The sequence below is a fragment of the Passer montanus genome, unplaced genomic scaffold (assembly GCF_014805655.1).
Source record: "Passer montanus isolate IOZ18808 unplaced genomic scaffold, ASM1480565v1 scaffold30, whole genome shotgun sequence".
Taxonomy (NCBI): Eukaryota; Metazoa; Chordata; class Aves; order Passeriformes; family Passeridae; genus Passer; species Passer montanus.
In genome coordinates, this window is record NW_024367708.1 from 3,971,319 (window position 1) to 3,989,213 (window position 17,895).

General features: G+C 35.1%; 1 protein-coding gene across 1 annotated transcript in view; it reads right to left on the minus strand.

Annotated features, from left to right (window-relative positions):
• DACH1 (dachshund family transcription factor 1) overlaps positions 1–17,895 on the minus strand; it is a 352,682-nt gene that overhangs the window by 157,695 nt on the left and 177,092 nt on the right. Inside the window, exon 3 of the mRNA XM_039714612.1 lies at positions 7,976–8,137. Within this exon, the coding sequence (XP_039570546.1) occupies positions 7,976–8,137 (162 nt within the window). The remainder of the gene's footprint in view (positions 1–7,975; positions 8,138–17,895) is intronic.

The window sequence follows — 17,895 nt, forward strand, 5'->3', positions numbered from 1 at the left end:
GTTCCCTCCCTCTTCTGTTCAAATTACTTCTTTCCATATAAGAGAGGCAGTTATTTCCTATTCTGATTTTTGCAGCAATATGGTCCTCATTTATCTGCTTTATCACATAGATGTGTTAATGGATTTCCTGGTCATAAAAAGTTGAAGCTTTAAGACTGGAATGCAAACTCTGAGACAAGGGCAATGTATCTCCATGTACATCCCGCTGACATTGCTGATGGGAAAGGACCTATAAAATGCAGTTTTTAAAAACTGCCAGAGTACACAATTTTCTACATGCATGGGCTCAATTTAAGAAAATTTCTTACAGCAGATGCCTGACTTGGGGCCAATGGTTGCCTTCCCCATTACCTGGAGAAAGTCAAAATATGATCCTTTGAACATAGACACATACAGGCATATTATGTGGGCAAATACAGTCTGAGTCTCTAGAAAGCACACTGCTTTCCCTCCCTGCCCCAGGATATTCTGATTAAACAAAACCCTCCAAGCATCCAATATTAAGAAGTTATCTTTAACCCTAAAAATATCTGTTGCCTAGTTCACATTACTCTGAAACATACACACTAGTCAGAAAAGGATGCATATTTTAAATTCTGTCCCAAAAATAAATGCGGCTGTCTGTAGTCCTTTATCCTTCATATGAATGAAGAAATTCTGCTTTTCTTAAATATCAATATAACTATAGATAAAATATTTTATGTGTAATATAGGATATTTACATGTCTACAATACAGAAAAGAGACACATTTTCATGACAATAATTTAATTATTATATGACAGATATGTTAACTTGTCACTTTTCCACCAGAGACATTATTTCCTAAAACTGAACTAGTAACCCCAAAGTTTAGTCTTTTCTTTTAAAAAAAGTAGCTTCTAATTAATATTTATGATGATCCTATAGACTATCATAACTACTTAGCAAAATGAGGTGGGCATTAAACTTATATTTCTTAACACAGCACATCCACAATATCATGTTTTACTATATTTACTGCAGATAACAAGGAATAATAAAACAAATCTGAATGGAAGCTTAACAATTTCGTTAGTTTCGTACAAGGCACTAATAAAAAGAAAAAATGGCCATAACAATAAAGTACACATTCTGAAAACAAATCACATTGGAGATTAAATTATCCAACTATTTATCCAATTAGGATTATCTTTCATGGAACAGGAAATAAAGTAAATGTGATCAAACAATATAAATACTTTTTTTTTTCCTCTTTATCTTGCTGACAAGATAGACTTATTAATTTAGATTTTTTTCATGAACTCAATATAGCTTCATAGCAAGCCTAAAGCACAAATGTCACACTGGAAGCTTTTGCTTCTGCAGTTTTAGAAGCCTGCTCTCTAGTATGCTTCATGTAGGTAAAATCACTCTTTTCAGAAGCAGCATACCCATACAATCAGAAAAACTTGTGAGTACGTTTATATCTAAATAGTTCTCTGTGAGAATAGCTAAACTTCTCACCTGCTATTTCTGAAGAGTAAATTAATTCCTTTTTCTAATTCCTTTTTCTTTACTATTTCACTGTGCCTCAAGCACTATTTTGCCATGACTGTATCACTGTCTTGGAAAAGACCTGTTACCTCCTTCAAATCTTCAAATCTTATTCCAGAAAATATTAATTGTATGCATTAAGAGAGAGATCCACTCATTTAACTTCCTTTATGTAACTACAACTCAGTAGTCGCATGACTAAGCACTTGTAAGGTGCAATTTATCTGATCTACTTTTGCCATCTACTTTAGGATGAGATGGATCACCCCTACAACTGCCTATTGCTGTGTGTTGAGTCTAAGGTGATTCAGATGCAAATGTCTACATTTGTTTCAATGAACTTCACAGTGAAGATTTAATCTAGGTGAGGGAACTGTTATAGCACAACTGACCTTCCAACATGAAATGCTGAATCTTTGCTAATAATTCTCCTAATTTACTATCTGGTGCTCAGGTCATAACAACCAGTTCATTGCCTTGTTTTGCAAATTTAAGTATCACAATTAAAGTCTAGGGAAGCAGATATGGTTGACAGACAAACATTACATTTTAGCTATAAGATGCAAGATTTTTTTTCCCCATGACAAGCAAAATTCTAGAAAAAAAGCTTAGTGACCTGATTATAACTAAATGATCTGTTTCTGGTGTTCTGTGTGTTCCCAAAGCACAGTTTTATGAAAGCATTCCTTTAGCTTAAAATACGATGTGCTCCACATAGCACATTTGTCCTTAAGGCTGTATGATTATGCTTTTGCAAGCACCTAGACAGCACTTTTCACCCACAGATCTCAAACAAATTTACAAAAGTAGATATCTGTCACTGACAAGCATTTGTCTTATGTCCCACGATGTAAAAGTTGCATGCACAGTCTTGTAATTAAAAGAAGTGCTATGTCTCATACAATAAACACTGACATTCTGCAAAGAATCCTTCTGGTCTGAAGTTAATGTTTATCTTATTTTCATTTTTTGCAATACTTTTAGAAAGGGAACACATCCACCTAGGAATATACACATTCAGTTTACACTAAGAGAAAAATACATATTAATAATAGTATAAAAGTAAAAAAAAAACCCAACCCAATGTTTAATCTGTTAAACAATATAAAAATTCTTATGAACTAGTGATACTGTCATTGAACTGGAGAGAGTTTGAGAACAAGCTTGCTCTGGCTTTTTCACCCTATGATTTGGAATCTGCTCACAGTACTGCCAGCTTAACCAAAAAGGATTAACTCTCATATCCAACTGAGAACACAGATAATTCTCAGTAATTGGTAAAAAATGAAGATGAATGGGGCTGAGAGATAAGGAGCAATTAGCTCATCAGCAGTTACAGCTGTGCACTCAATCCGGATCCATCTCTTGAGTCTCGGCCCCTTTTAAAGAACCCAGGCAGAATAAGCACAGGACACCCCCTCCCAAAAAATTGCCATGCCTGCCCATCATTCCAATATCTTCCATTTTATTTCCATGCTATACAAAGACACCTGTCATAGCATTCTGTGTAAATTACTACCTCTCCCAGGACCTGTATCTACAGCCAATCTTCTTTTACATAAAAAAAAAAAAAAAAAAAAAGGGAAAAAGACCCCAACCCCAAAACCCAGAAACTAAATGACTACTGTAGTCACTTTTAAGTTCCCTGTCAATCGTTTCCAATCGTTTCATTACAGCAGCATCATCTGTTTGAAAATATAAGCAATTCCCTCATCTAATTATAGGGAGGATTTGAGGTTCATTAACATTGCCAAGGCAGAGAATCAGATGTGCAACTGCAGAGCTGTGCTCAGTGGCCTGCATTCTCTGTTTCCTTTTATTTGCTTTTTCAAGGTCTCCAAGACTTTTTCCTGAAACCATAAAAGTATTTCTTTCCCTTAAAATAAACACATGTGTTTAGAAAAAGGAAATTACTGCATTTTGTACTGTTCTATTATTGGGCAAGGTCACCGGAGAAAAATAATTTCACCTAAATCATTTTATCTCTGATTCTGGATGAAAAAAAAAGAATAGTATACAAGCAAGCATTACTTTTGAACAACACATCACAGGAAGCCTTGTATTTATGTCATAATTTTAAATATTGCAAGGTAATGCAGACGAAGAGGAAACCTAACATGCCAAGAAAATCTCTTAATTTTCAACACATTTTGTGGTTGTTTATGGATTAACATGCTAGCCAAATGTAAAATGTTGCCTCGTATTTCCTAACTGTGTTTAGAAATTAAGAACACCAAAGTCTTCACGATTGCTTCACTTCCTTAAAGAAATAATAGCATTTTTTTGGTATGAATGTCGTTTAAACAATGACATTTTCTTGGGACATCTGTTTTGAGATCACATTTTGAATAGATATGAACTCATTTCCTACTAAGCAAGTAATTTACTATTGTTGATAGTTGTTTACAAGTTTTATGAGTCATATTTTAGCAAGTGGCAAAGGTCTTAACAAATCCTTTGAGTATTCCCTAAAGTGTATGCATAGTGTTTTCATTATATAAAATGTTCGGGAAGCTAAAGTATACGGACTGTCCTTCACTTCCTACCAAGTTACAGATAGCAAACTGTAGCCCAAAAAAATAGCTTTTAAAAGGTATTTATTTTCAAAGGCTTTTATCTTTTGCTGCTGCAGGTTAATGAAGTAGGACAGCAGGGCAGTGAGTACTTAAGCAGTGAGGAAAAGATTGAGCTGCTTTACCTATCCATTGCTTCAGAGCATCAGATGGGAAACATACAACTGATCCTCATATCACACTAAGATGTTAATATGACAAAGAGTAGAACTTCATCAGTGAAATTTAAAATTTGACCTTGCCACTCTCTTTCTTTCATTCTGTAATTAACTAAAAAAACCACACCAAACCAAAAAAAAAAACCAAAACCAAACACAATAACAACAATAAAAAAAAATAAAAAACCCCACCAAATCCAACAAAAAAACAAATCCCCCACACACAGCATAATCTTTCTTTTTCTTTTGCTGCCCTACAGAATTCATTTTTTAAACAAAACCCCAATAATTTATCTACCCTGCATGTTGTATGTAGGATTGCCACTAAAAAGAACCTGGGACATTTTTCCTTCTTATCTGCAATGTAGCTCATATCAGCCAAGCTGTCACAAGACAGTACTTGATATAAACAAGAGATTGCAAAGACATCTCAGTAATCAATATTAGGATGGCTACAGTATGGAAGCCCCAACCACTGCATATCATTTGTCTCAGCATCTATTTCTATGACCAAATGAAGCATTAATTCAAATCATAAATCTATGGTGATTTAAATCTGGGAATGAGCACCTGCCTGCTTTAATGATTTATTTTGTACATTTCAGTAAGCAGGAGATTTGTCCATATGAACTGACAGGTCACCTTCAGATGCCAGTAGCAGACTGTTTATCACCATGCAGACTAGCATCTCATCTTAGCAAGTAAATATTAAACTAAAAGAATCCAATTGATTGTGGATGGGGGAGAAAGGCGTTGCAGCCATATATTTTACTCAGTGTGCTAATACCTCACTCTGATTCCTCTGTAATTTCTTTTTTTTTCCCCTTCTAAAATGATAATTCTGGTGGGAGGATGCAAGCTCAAGGTTACCAGCAAAACAAGAGAGATATAAAATAATTACTTATTAGTATCATTGGCTTCCTTTGACTCCCTTCATTCACTAACCTTTTGACCATTGCTTCAAAGGACCAAGTTAATAAATTTGTGTAGTGTTCTGTATAATTATACAACGTTTGGCTACAAGAATTATTTCTGTAATACACATTAAGCATTTCATTAAACCCAAAAAGCAAAACAATTGGGAAGTAAACCTGATATATCAACACAATAAGACAAATAAACTAAGGGCTCTTATTTTATTTATCCACCTTTATGCAGGCATTGGAGCACAGGATGGTAAATCCACGCCCACCATAATTCCTGCTACATATGGGCTAGGATGAATCAGTTAAGCTTGTAGTCTGGTTAGATCATTTGTTCCTTTTCAGTTTGGTCAGGCACATAAGCTAATTTAAAATGTAAACTAAAAGCAGGTTGTTTTCTTTTGTTTTATTCTTTCCTCCTGTCAACATTCAGTAATGTAATACTTCATATTCTTCCCTAGCAAGCTATAATTTAAAACATTAATGGTATATGGACTTGATAATATTCATTTCAAAATGTATAAATAAACACTCCTGAAAAAATGTAGGAGAAGAAAGTGTACGTACCTACTACAAGCAACACCTTTGAAATATGAGTTCTTGTCAAGATAATACAGTGTGCTAATTTTCAAAAATGCAACTAATAAACAAAGAACTTAACTCTTCATGAACCTAATAATACCCTGACATTAATAGCAGTAGGAGTCACTTCTCTGATTCCATATGCATGACCAACACTGGACACTAGACAGGGTTCACTATAAAAAAACCAAATAAAAGAAAATTGCTCTTGAGAAATCCTCTGTGTGAAGGGTGCAGATCCAGACAAGATGCACAGACAAGAAAGCTGTATTTTCAGAACCATTCTTCATGGATTGGAGACAACTGAAAAGCTATTCACTCTACTCAGAAGAGCCATTTTTTCTGAACAAAATTAACACAATTCTTCATTCAGTTAAATTGGGAAATTAACTGAAGCTAACAAGTAAGTTAAGGGGCTGAGAGGAAATTTTGACAATGACAATAAATAATCTTGCTTCACTAAGTTTGCCCTACTAAAATAGCTAGAATGTATTTTCTTAAACAGGGAAAATTATTAGGCTGTCTAAGAGCACATTAGTTATCTAAATTTTGCCTAAAATAAGGATTTCAAAATAGATATTTTTCTTTTTCTTCAGAGGAAGTTCAGATCCACTTTTCTACAAATACTCTTTGTGGTTTAGATGCTGATTACCTGTTAACTTTTCCATCCCCATAGATGCACATGTGGTTGATAACTAGAACTGCCAAGCAGAATAGAAGCTCCACAAATCAGTATTTGAACTTTTTATTTCACATAATGGATTCACCTAAGACTGAAAATCTAAATTAACTTCTAGTTCTAGTACACAGTCTTTATCTTCTCGGCTAGTATTTACCCCGTTCACCCTTTCTCATTACTTCACTGTTCTCCCAGTGTGCTAGAGGCCAACTGGTCCTTCCACTTCATTTGTACCTATCTCCTCCTCCCAGATTTCAAAGACACCTGCTCTCCACCCTCTCGTTTTCTCTCCAAGAGAACAATCTTTACACTTGTATTAGAGTAACTGCATATGTTGGTATCTCAGTAATGTAAGACTATTTTCTTCATCATCATAGCGGTATTTTAAAGCCTTTATTTAAAAGGAAAACAAAACCAATCATATAATGTCCTTATTCAGTAATGCATACATATTGTTGCTATTTACAGTAGTATGCACCCAAGTGATCCTGTACTTTGAACTGCAATTCATATTATTTCTAAATAATACCCTACCGATGTCTACTGAACTGTACAGAAAGACTGCTCACAATCATGTATTTATTTATGTTAAGGCTAGTACCTACCCTCTAAGATTAATTCCAAATGTATTTAGAGGATGAAAAACTGGAAAAAAAAAAAGATCTAGACAAAGGGCCAAAATAAAAACAAAAAGCCTATCTGAGGCCATTTGATTCCAGTATACACCAATCTTCCCTGCAGTCTTCTGAACGTACTTCTTGTCATTGAATTTCTGTTGCTGAGTTAATACTGTCTCAACATGATAAAAGGATCCAATACAATGAAATGGCATAACAAAACATTTTACAGCAGACACACACAGATGATTAAAGATTTAATCAACAACAACAAAAGTTATCCTAGCTTTGAAGTATGCTTTAGCAAAACAAATTGTCCAAACAAATGAATAAGGTATACTGAAACAATTCTTTTGTGAAAAAGAACAAGAGTTGCTGATGGCTGCTTAAGAAATGGAAAAAAATGTTAACTACATTTTAAGAACGTGTTTATTAAAATAAAATATGATAGGAACTGTAGAGCATGGCAGAATTTATTGTGTATGTATGTTTTCCTTTTGTCACAGGGCACATGAAAGTATGAAATATTTTGCTTTCAAGCTTGTGTTCTGAATTACCTAAAGTCAATACCCAGCACACTGAGCAGGAGACATTGTTAAATTTCACTTTGACACCATCATCTGTCACTCCACCTGTACTTTGAAAAATGAACTCTAAGCAATCAAACCACTTTCTTTCATGGAAAATATTAACTGCAGTCTGCAAAAGTAGCCTGCAAAGAAAAGAATGTTTTTGTAATAGTAACAACAGCACTGAATGCTGGTGTAAAGGTCAGGTACAAAATAAGACTAAAAACATTAAGAAAAGGAAAACAAATATGCAACTTTTTATACCAAATCAAGGACTTCAGAAGGAAGTTCAGAAAGATTATCATTTTAATAAAATATCTCAGTATTATGGACATATAATAACGCTATATCTGAAACTTACCAACACTTGAATTCAGATCTCCATTTTCAGAGTCTGCTCCATGCTGGTTATTATTTGCATGATAGTTGGACATAGCTTCCAATTTTATTTTTTTCACTTTCATTGCTTCTGCTATGGCTGCATTGGTGGCAGCTGCTGCTGCTGCAGCTGCTGCTGTTAGACCTGCAAAGAGTTATGAAAAAATTTAATATTCATTATTCTATGTAGGGACTGTTATTATTCCTCCATGCTTGTTACATAAGAACAGAGAGTGCTGCAGAGTATTATTCCTCTTGTTGCTTTTGAAAACTATCAGCTTTTTCAAGTAAAATGTTTCACACCGTATTTAGATAATTACTCCTATACATTCATCTAAACTTTAACTTGGTGTCTAGTAAGTGCATTCATACTAAAATCACAACTAGATGCAGCTACAAATACATGCAGTCAAAAATCTAATTTAGCTTCAAAATGGTGTCCTGAGTGTCTGACTATGAATAGGTAAATAACCATATTTAGGAAAAAAATTCCCATTAGATCTTTAATTTTAGACATGCTAAAGAAAACAGAAATAACAGGTCTAGAATTTCTATTTATGAGTAACAGATTACAGAACTCAGATTATTTCTCATTACATACATAACAGCAAGGAGATGTAGTTTTTCTAGGAAGCATTTCTAGAAAAAAATAATGCAGAACATTATTCTGCTCTCTCAAGTCTTGAAGGCATTAAAGTATTTATCAATGAGAAGAGGAAGTATTAAACCATTTAATACCAATCCCAAAGTCACCGACAGGCAACTCAAGTGCTCTTCCTACCAAACCAAGTTTTTGCCATACAGCCATTTACAAGAATGTTCTACAAACCCAGAAAAAAATTCTCTTTGTCAAGAGCTGCCTTCAAAACTCAAAATTAGATGCAGCCTTTAATCAAAGTCACAAGCGCCAGTTTTTGCCCTCTTCCCTGAGGCAGGGTAATCCTCCCGTGCTCCCCAAGCCCTGCTGCTGCTCACCCAGATCCCTCTGCCCCAGCCTGGGCGGCAGCAGAGAGAAGCCAGTGTCAAAACTTCACAAGAGCTGCCTCCCCCACACAACTGATGCAGGGGACAGAGATGGAAATGACAGAGAACTAAATCTAAGAAATAAAAGAGAAGGCAATAAAGCAGGTAAGTTTAATGCCTTGATGCACTCTCAGCCCCCAGCCTGTGATGCCACATGAAGAGAACAGACCCTCAGTCATTTTGAATCAAGATTCTTGCCCTGAATGTGGACAAGGCTTGCAAACCTCCATGTAATTAGTTTAAAGGTGCCTGCTTGTCTGATTTTCAGCTACTCTGAGAGGTGTGAAGTGTCCTACTGATCTCAAGAGAAACTAACTCCACAATTTACTATTCTAAGGCTGCGGTCTAGCATAGGAAGAGTGCAATTTAGGAAAGACCAAATAAGCAAATAATCCCAGGCCGCTGAGGTAAATATTGCTAGCACCATTGCTTCCCAGGGTCTCTTGTTGTCTCCTTTGACTCCTTACATGGAAAACAAGTTCACTTTTGCCATGTTTTTGGCTAGTGATGGGGAGGGACAGAAGGCAAATTCCAGCAGGGAAAAAGCAGAAGGTGAACAGACATCAGGAAATCTGTGAGGTGGCATAAGAGGTGCCTTTGAATATATTGTTGCTTGACTGAAGGTTGTTTTCCCTTATTGCTTTGCATGACCACATAAAGATTAGCAAACAGTTCCAGCCTCCCGACCTCTTCACAGGCCAACTTCTAACACCTCCAAGTGTAATGAGAATTACTGACCAAGTGATAATTACAGATCAATATTCTTTACAAAAATGCTGTTTCAGGTAGATGTACCAAAATCCAAAAATAAATGAGAAGGTGAGTAAATACAAGGGGTTACTTTGATTTTAGCTTCTGCTACTATCATAAAATGTGCATGTTCTGATCTTAACAAGGTATTGACAATAACGTGGATTGCTTCCAATTATATTTTTACCTTAGAGGAAGGATATGAAGCCATACATTATACAAATTTGGTTACAGTTCCTAAATTTGGCCACAGAAAAAGGGATGGTGCACCTCTGAACTTTGGTTTGCATCCGGTGCTCATTAAACAACACAATAACCTATACTTCCTTTTTTAATATATGTATACATCCCTGAAAAGTTAAACCTAGTTTTTTTAAAGAACAATTCTTTGGAGGAATATCCTGGTACATTATATTCAATGACTACAACAGCAGGCCCCAAATTTTTGGTTGTGACTCCACTTTTAGACCAACAGTTTTAAAGTGCTTCCAAGCACAGGGATAAAGTACATGCTAAGGAGATGCTGGACATAGGACTTGTGACACCACCTGCAATTATTTTCTTTCATTGGAATAATGACCTGGATGCAGAACTCCTGAAATGAAAATTCTCTTTTGCTACAAAATTTGCAGAAAAGGAGTATGCTCTTTGGATGGGGACTGTGAAACTAAAATACAAATTGCTTAGTTCTGTAGTAAGATTTTTGCCACAGAACGCTTGTGGCAAAAAATGATAATTTTAAACAGTAGAAATTAAACTAATAATTTCATTCCTTCTCTTACACAATCACAGAAATTACTGAAATTATTAGTTTGCTATACAGCAATTAATGGAAACCATATAAATCTGAAATGCGTGTCTCTTGTAAACACTGGTGAAAGTAAGAAGGGAAATGGAAGGAATGATGCTCAGAATTCTAGATTAATGGTGGTCCTTACAGCAATTCTAGTCTACAGCACAGTTTCCCCTTTACTGCTGCTCTTCCCTATCACCTGACTGTGATGATATAGCAAAGCAAGTGGCAAGGGAGGCCCAAAGCCAGTTATCAGAGCCTCTTGCTTTATAATCACTGATGCACTGTGGTGTACTGGGGTGTGGTATAACCCAGAACTTCAGCATAGGGCTCAACTTACCTTTCTTATACCACTAGTATAGGCAGATAAATATATTATAAGCAGAATTTAATGCATCATTATGTATCTATATTTATATTTTAAAATACTAAGTTTTAAAGTCCAGTATGGGTATACACCCGGGGAAACACTTAAGATTTTTTAAAAATTTATTCTTTGAAAAAGCCTTTTGATGTAAACATTATTTAATATCAAATTACTCCCAGAATAAGTAGCCAAGGAATTTCCAAGGTGCACACTTTTTTGGTCTTTACAAATATTTATTTGAACAGTTAAAAAGTATTCAGGCCAAAATATTCAGTGGATTAAAGGCAATGGTAGTTGTCATTAATATTCTGAAATTGATAAGTTGTTTATGTCTGGCATTCTTCCTGCTGATTATGCAGTGCGACAGGCAGCTTTATAAATATCTCATCACTCCATCGTCACACAAATTTCATCGACAGTGCTCATGCACAGCTATTAGCAATATGAATCTAACCATTACAAGAGGAATGAAAATCGAACATGTGGCATTAATACGCAGTCCTGGTTCCTAACCATCTGATAGGCAGATGGTGTAAAGCGGATTCTCCAGCTGAAATGAAGGGGCACATCATTTAAAACCTTGTTTGCATTCTAACTGATATCAGTGCCATATTGATATACATGATACATCATGGCAGTATTTGAACAATCTAGTTTGTTTCAGTCATAAATGTTTACAGCCTTGTTTTTTATCTTTAGAAGCATGTTCTGAGGAGCGTATTTTTAATTTATGAAACCTATTGTTTACTTCTGTTGAACCAGAAGATTAGCAAAGAGCAGGAATATTAAATTACCACAACCACAGCAGTATAACTAAGATGGATGAATAAAGTATGGTTTTTCAATATGTTTGTAAAGGAATTAAAAAATTAGCCTAGACATTTTATGCATTAAATACATTTATTCATTTAAACCTTACAGCTTTTTTCCCATGTGACATACTTAGAACTTTAATGCTTTATAAAGCCATTCATTTAAATCTCTTACTGCGTGCAATTAATCTTGTCCAACAATTTAATTCAAAAAGCAAAACATCAGAAAGTAAAGTTCGATTCAACCATCACGCTTCTGAAGTAATCTCCGTATTGCTGACAGTTCCTATAGACTCATCAGCAAAAGTCTGTTCAAGGTGTCTTGCAGGAGCTGTATGAATTTGAATTACAGCTCAATTGAATCCTTGCCAAGCCTTAGTAGGAACTCAGGAACAAGAAGCAGAACACCAAAAGAGAGCGCGAAGGATCCTCTCCTACTAAGACCTTCTCTCTTCTGTCACTAGATTACTTTGGCCTGTTGGGTGTGTTTGTAGCTGTTAATTATGTTAATAAAGTTGCAGCCTGCTGTCTCTGCCAAATATAATCATAAGCTTCCTCCTGCCAAGTCCTAGTCTAATTTACACCCGTGCAACTCTACTGAAGTCAGAATTTCATGGGTGAGAATGAGACCAGAAGTATGCCCAGTATGTGTGGTCTCTAATGCTGAAAAATGAGTGAATGAAATGGAAAACAATGACAAAAAAAACCCAGCATCTTCAGAAAACAGTTCTGTTTTAAAAGCAAAGTCCCCAAGAGAGCTGTCATATATCATGACAGGTTTTCGAAATGTATACGAATTACTGGTGGGCACTAAATCACATCCAGGGTTTCTGCTTTCCAACAAGTAATATTGCCTGCCTGCCTTAAGAGAAAGCTCTTAAAACTTTCAGTTTTGATGGGGTGAGCAGCTTACAACACACTCTATTTGTGAAGAAAAATGCAAGTGGAACTTTTTCAGCCTTGAATATGTCTCAAAACATACATTTGTTAATTGCATGCTTAAACTCCATCCTGGGACAAATTACAGAATTATTCAAATAATTTATCTTAGTTCGCTTTTAACTTCTTTCACATAATTATGATTAAGAATAATAACAGTTCCTAATAGTCATCCATAATGCAACTATTAGCTTTCTTTATATTTTACTTTATATATGTATATATATTTATGGCTACCTTCAAAATTCAGTAACATGCATATTTACACAAGCTTCTTCTTTAGGACATTTACAACATTTTCAAGAAACTTTATCTTTGTCATCACAGGCAGAAAACCAAAATACAACTTTCAGCAGTGTGTTACATTTAATTTCATTTATTTGCTGGAAAGTTCATTCTGCAGAAACGCTTTACTCACTGCATGGGAGGAGTTCCAAATCTCAGTTCAGCAAGAACTCCTTTCATTATTTCAAAATAGTGCTTAATCCTTTTGCTTCTAGTTTGTTTCAATGGTGCTGACTTGAAAAAAATTCAAGCCCTTTCTTGATTTAATACCAGATTTCATATTGTGGTTCTTACTTTTGCAAAATTCCTACTAAAATCTGAGAAAAATCTGCCTCAGAAGGAAAGGCAGGGTTACCTCCTAGGACCTGACCCCGATCACTGTAGGTTATTGCACTGGTTTCATGGGTTTCAGCAGTTCAGGTGCAAGTTTTTGGTAGCTTAATACGCTGCTGCCTAGTTATTTCAAATGAAATAGGATCCTAACCTTAGTCTCTGATCTAATGGGTGTTTTATATAGTGTGATACATAAAACAAGAAGGGGAAAGCAATCTGCAGGAGGACAGAGGTCTGATTACATAGACTGGATTGCAGAAAGGACAACTTCACCATAATGTTCTGCTAAAATATACTGAGTTTCACTAAAAGAATTCTTTATGTATAATGTATGCCCAGAATCTCACAGTTATCCAGAAACCTTATCTCTGATAAACTGTATGGATTGTTCCAACATAACAAGCTTGGTATACCCTAAAAATTTCATTACATGTTATTTTGGAATAAACAAAAAAATTCATGTCTGGTCCCCATAGCTATATTTTCATGATCAACTAGAGTGGTTCAGCATAAACTGCTCATCTAGATATTTTTTTTAGTATCTCTTAAAGGCCTATTATTAAAGGTATCATATTAATGAAAAAAAAATCAAAAAACCCCTGTACTTTAAATATTGCTAAAGAAGGAGTACTTAGAAAAAAAAATCATCCATGGTTTAGACTGGTACAATTAAACTGAAACTGACAGTCTTGAACTGGGAGAAAACCAGTATATGTGAAGCTCAAACCATCTGTTGTTCATCAGTCTAATCAGACCTTTTTCCTGTAACTACTCTTAACTTGTAATATGAATTTTGAGGCCTGAGTATAGCATTTAAGAAAAACAAGCAAAAGAGCTAAATTTCCACAGCAATTGTTTGAACCTAAAAATCTTTCTCATTAAGATGTGCCTCCACAATTAATAAAACAGTTGCAGAAATAAAACATTGATGTGGAAAGCAGCAGTGTCCTTTTGTTTTATTAAAACTGCATTTTTTAAATAGATCTACTAGCAGGTTGAACAATGCTTCAAAAAACATTAAATGGAATTATTTTATCACTAATATTTGCCTTTTATGGAATTGACTGACTTACATTTCATGAAGTTATTCTTTCTAGTGGATATATATATTCCTTTGAACTGAAGAGTAAAAAGTGAAATCACAAAGTGCATTTCAAATACCACAACAAATTACTAACTGTTACAGCTTCATGGGGTTTTGTAATCTGTGAATTTATTATTGGCTTGGTGCAATTGTCACAGAATTAAACAATGTATGTTACATAACTCCCTGGGTATACTGCAGTTTTCAGCAACAATTTAAAATCCTACTGGAATGCACACAGCCACAATACAATACAATTAAGAGAGAACATTCTTTCTTAAACAACAGTCATCTTTTCAAAAGCAATAGATTCTCAGTTCTCATTCACTCTGTTGCATTATTCATTTCATGTGCAACCTCATGCTGGACCATAAATTGTTACTTTATCTAATCAAAGGCGACTTAACTCCACAGAAGGTCAAAGGTTTAATTTTGTGAAGTATTATCTTACGCTATGAGTTTAACGGAAAAATAGAAGAAGAAAAACAGCCAAGAAACTGGTAATAAATGAACCTTTATTGCCTCAGGCACTGGCCTAGTTAATAAACTTTCATTGAAGGTTTCTTTCAACTGTTATGGACAATGAGGTAAAAAAAATCTTAAATTACAGCCATGTGTGACTTTTAAAGCAGGCATTCTTTTTTATCTCAACCTTCCCAGCTTAGGAAAAAGACAAAGAGATTGTCTTCAATTTCTTAACCAAAAATGTATGCTTCTAAACAGATGAAAAAGTGCAGATCAAGCCTTTTAAAAGCAGAGGTCAGCTTTGAACAATATAAAAAAATACTTTTCCTTAAGTGCCAAATCCTGATCCACAATCTCTTTAACCGAATACCATGCAGTTCCACCAAAAAAAAAAGAGAAAAGATATGTGGGAAAGCAAAACATATATATACTGGCAATATATTATGCTAACAATGATGGTTGGTTCCTGAAAGACTTTCTGTTTTACATTTGCATTGCTAGAGTGCAATAATTGCTCTTCTTTAATAGAATGACTTATTATGGGAATAACTTCCCTGCACTTTTTACAAATAGAAGTTCTTTTCTTCTTTTCATGTGTATTATCTCATGTTCTCACAATACTATTCTAGCTGTTAGGAGAAATTAAAAGGTTTAACATAATGACAGTTACTGGTGGTTATTGGTGCATTGTGAATTTTCTTCATTTAATGTTCTTAGATTTTACTAACTACAATGTCTTTTATTGACATACTCTTTGGGACCAGTTTAGAGAAGTGTATTACAGTTGATGTTATACAGTCAAAAACAATAAGACCAGTAGTATTTAAAAAACCTTAGCTTTTGACTTAAGTTTAAATTATAACTAGATGGACACAACTAATTGTAACAGTGCTGTAATTCAAAAATACTGAAAAGACGTGTTCATGCCTGTAACAGCAGTAATGTAGCTAAATACTCATAATCTTTCAACCAGCGGGAGCTTTTGTAGTTTTTTTTTATAAACCTAATCCACAGCTTGACACAGATCCTGGGGTAATGGCACACAGTTCTTTGATTAAACTAATATCTAAACACTGCTGAGGCAGTCTGATGGCCCCGTGGAAGTGTTTCCCTACAACCTCCAAACTCAGCCCTGCAAACAGAATGGCCAAATTCTTTCTCTTTCCACTGTAGTCCACGTGCCTAATCATGTGAGTGAAATTTAACTTATCCGTGTGTATAAGTATTTGTGGCATCAGAACAAAATGAGACTTTAGCTGTGGACCACAATGGTGCAATTTTAGCTTTGATAGCCTTCTGGTGGAATGGATGCACTCCCAGAAAGATCTGTTCTCTGCACTGAGCTACACACACTGTAAAAATAGCCCACTAATATTTAGGTGATGTGTTATCAAAGCCTTTATGGGCTTTATGACTTTGGTCCTCAAGCAACACTTTTGCCCAAGGAAAGAAAGATTTAATTCTTACTTCTGGTGCACAAGAATAGTCAGCTACAAACTTATTTCAGGCTCCTGCCAACCTCAGGAAGTGAAAACAGCATTATTCCTAGTCATGGAAAGAGAAGTCAAGGAATTCAGGGCTTTAGCTAAGATGAAATATCACAGCTGCTGATTAGAGCAGTGGACCTTCAGTAAATGTCTAAAATATAAACTACTATCTCAAGATACTTTAAATAAAGTTTCCATTGGTTTATTATTTAATAGAGTTAAAATATATTACACATATTAAAAAAACCTAAAATATCTTTAAAGAACAAATTTGGTTCTGTTGTCATATTTAGCTTTAAAGTAGAGATTGTTTTGAATCCTCTTGCCCCTAAAAGAAAATTTTATAATAAAATATATATTAACAAATTCTGTAACTGTTTTCTGATTAACTCTCCCTATGTGCAGTGTGCAAAGCAGGTTGTGCCAAGCATTAGAAAGACAGAAGTCACTATAACAGTGGGAAAAAGTCCCAGCAATCCACTGGCTATTTCAAGACATATGTACCCTTGTTTAAACACAGCAAGTTGAGTAAGAGAATTTTCACATTTCTCAATGTAAAGAATTCACCTGTGAGGGTCAGGAGAGTCCTCTCTCCTTCTTTGCTCTTTTATTCACTAGAAGTGTTGTAACTTCAAGAGCTGCACTGTGGCTTTGGGGCTCTTTTTTTTTTCTCTTTTTCTTTTTCTTTTCTTTTTTAAGTTTCGTCAGATCCATTATGCATTACGCTGTGCCAGAGGCAAGGCATGGGGCTAAATGTACTGTTACAGCACAGTGATAGCAGAGTTTGTACTGTGATGCAGAACTGTGATACTGTACAAAGCAGCTGTGATAATGACTCACAGGTAACACTGTGTAGTCCTTTTTTCAGATGAAAAGGCAGTCAATTGTCACAGACAGTCCTCTCTCACCTTTATGCTCTACTTGTTGCACAAGGTAACAGAACTCTCAATCCCACAGGCAGCACCTTGGGCGCCGACCAAGTCATTACATGAATGTCTTTGGGTGGCATGCCACATTTGAAGACAAAGTATTTCTTTCCAATACAAAATATGGCACAACAGAGGCACTTGTGCTGTGTCCCAGCACTTCATCAAAGCATGGATATTAGGACAAATTTATTCACTGAAACAGTGGTTGAGCATTGGGACAGGCTCTCCAGGCAAATGGTGGAGTCACCATCCCTGGAAATGTTCAAAAAGTGAGCAGATGTGGCACTTTTTCATGCAGTTTCATGGGCATGGCGGTGTTTGTCAAAATTTGGACTTGATGGTCTTGGAGGTTTTCACCAAATTTAATAATTTTTTTTTTTTATTCTAAGGCCAAATTATCACCCCAAATCAAGGGAGTTCTCTCACACCCAGAGTGTTCAGTGAATACTGAACTTCATTCAACAAAATACTTTTTTTTTGTACCTCAGAATTGCCTGCTACACAAAAGGTAAACATCTGAAGATGTTACTGATATTAAAATGAAAGTGTGTTATAAATAATGGATATATTATTACTATACTTGATTGTAATACAAAAACAAACATGAAGTAGCTTTTCTATAGTTCATACCATATT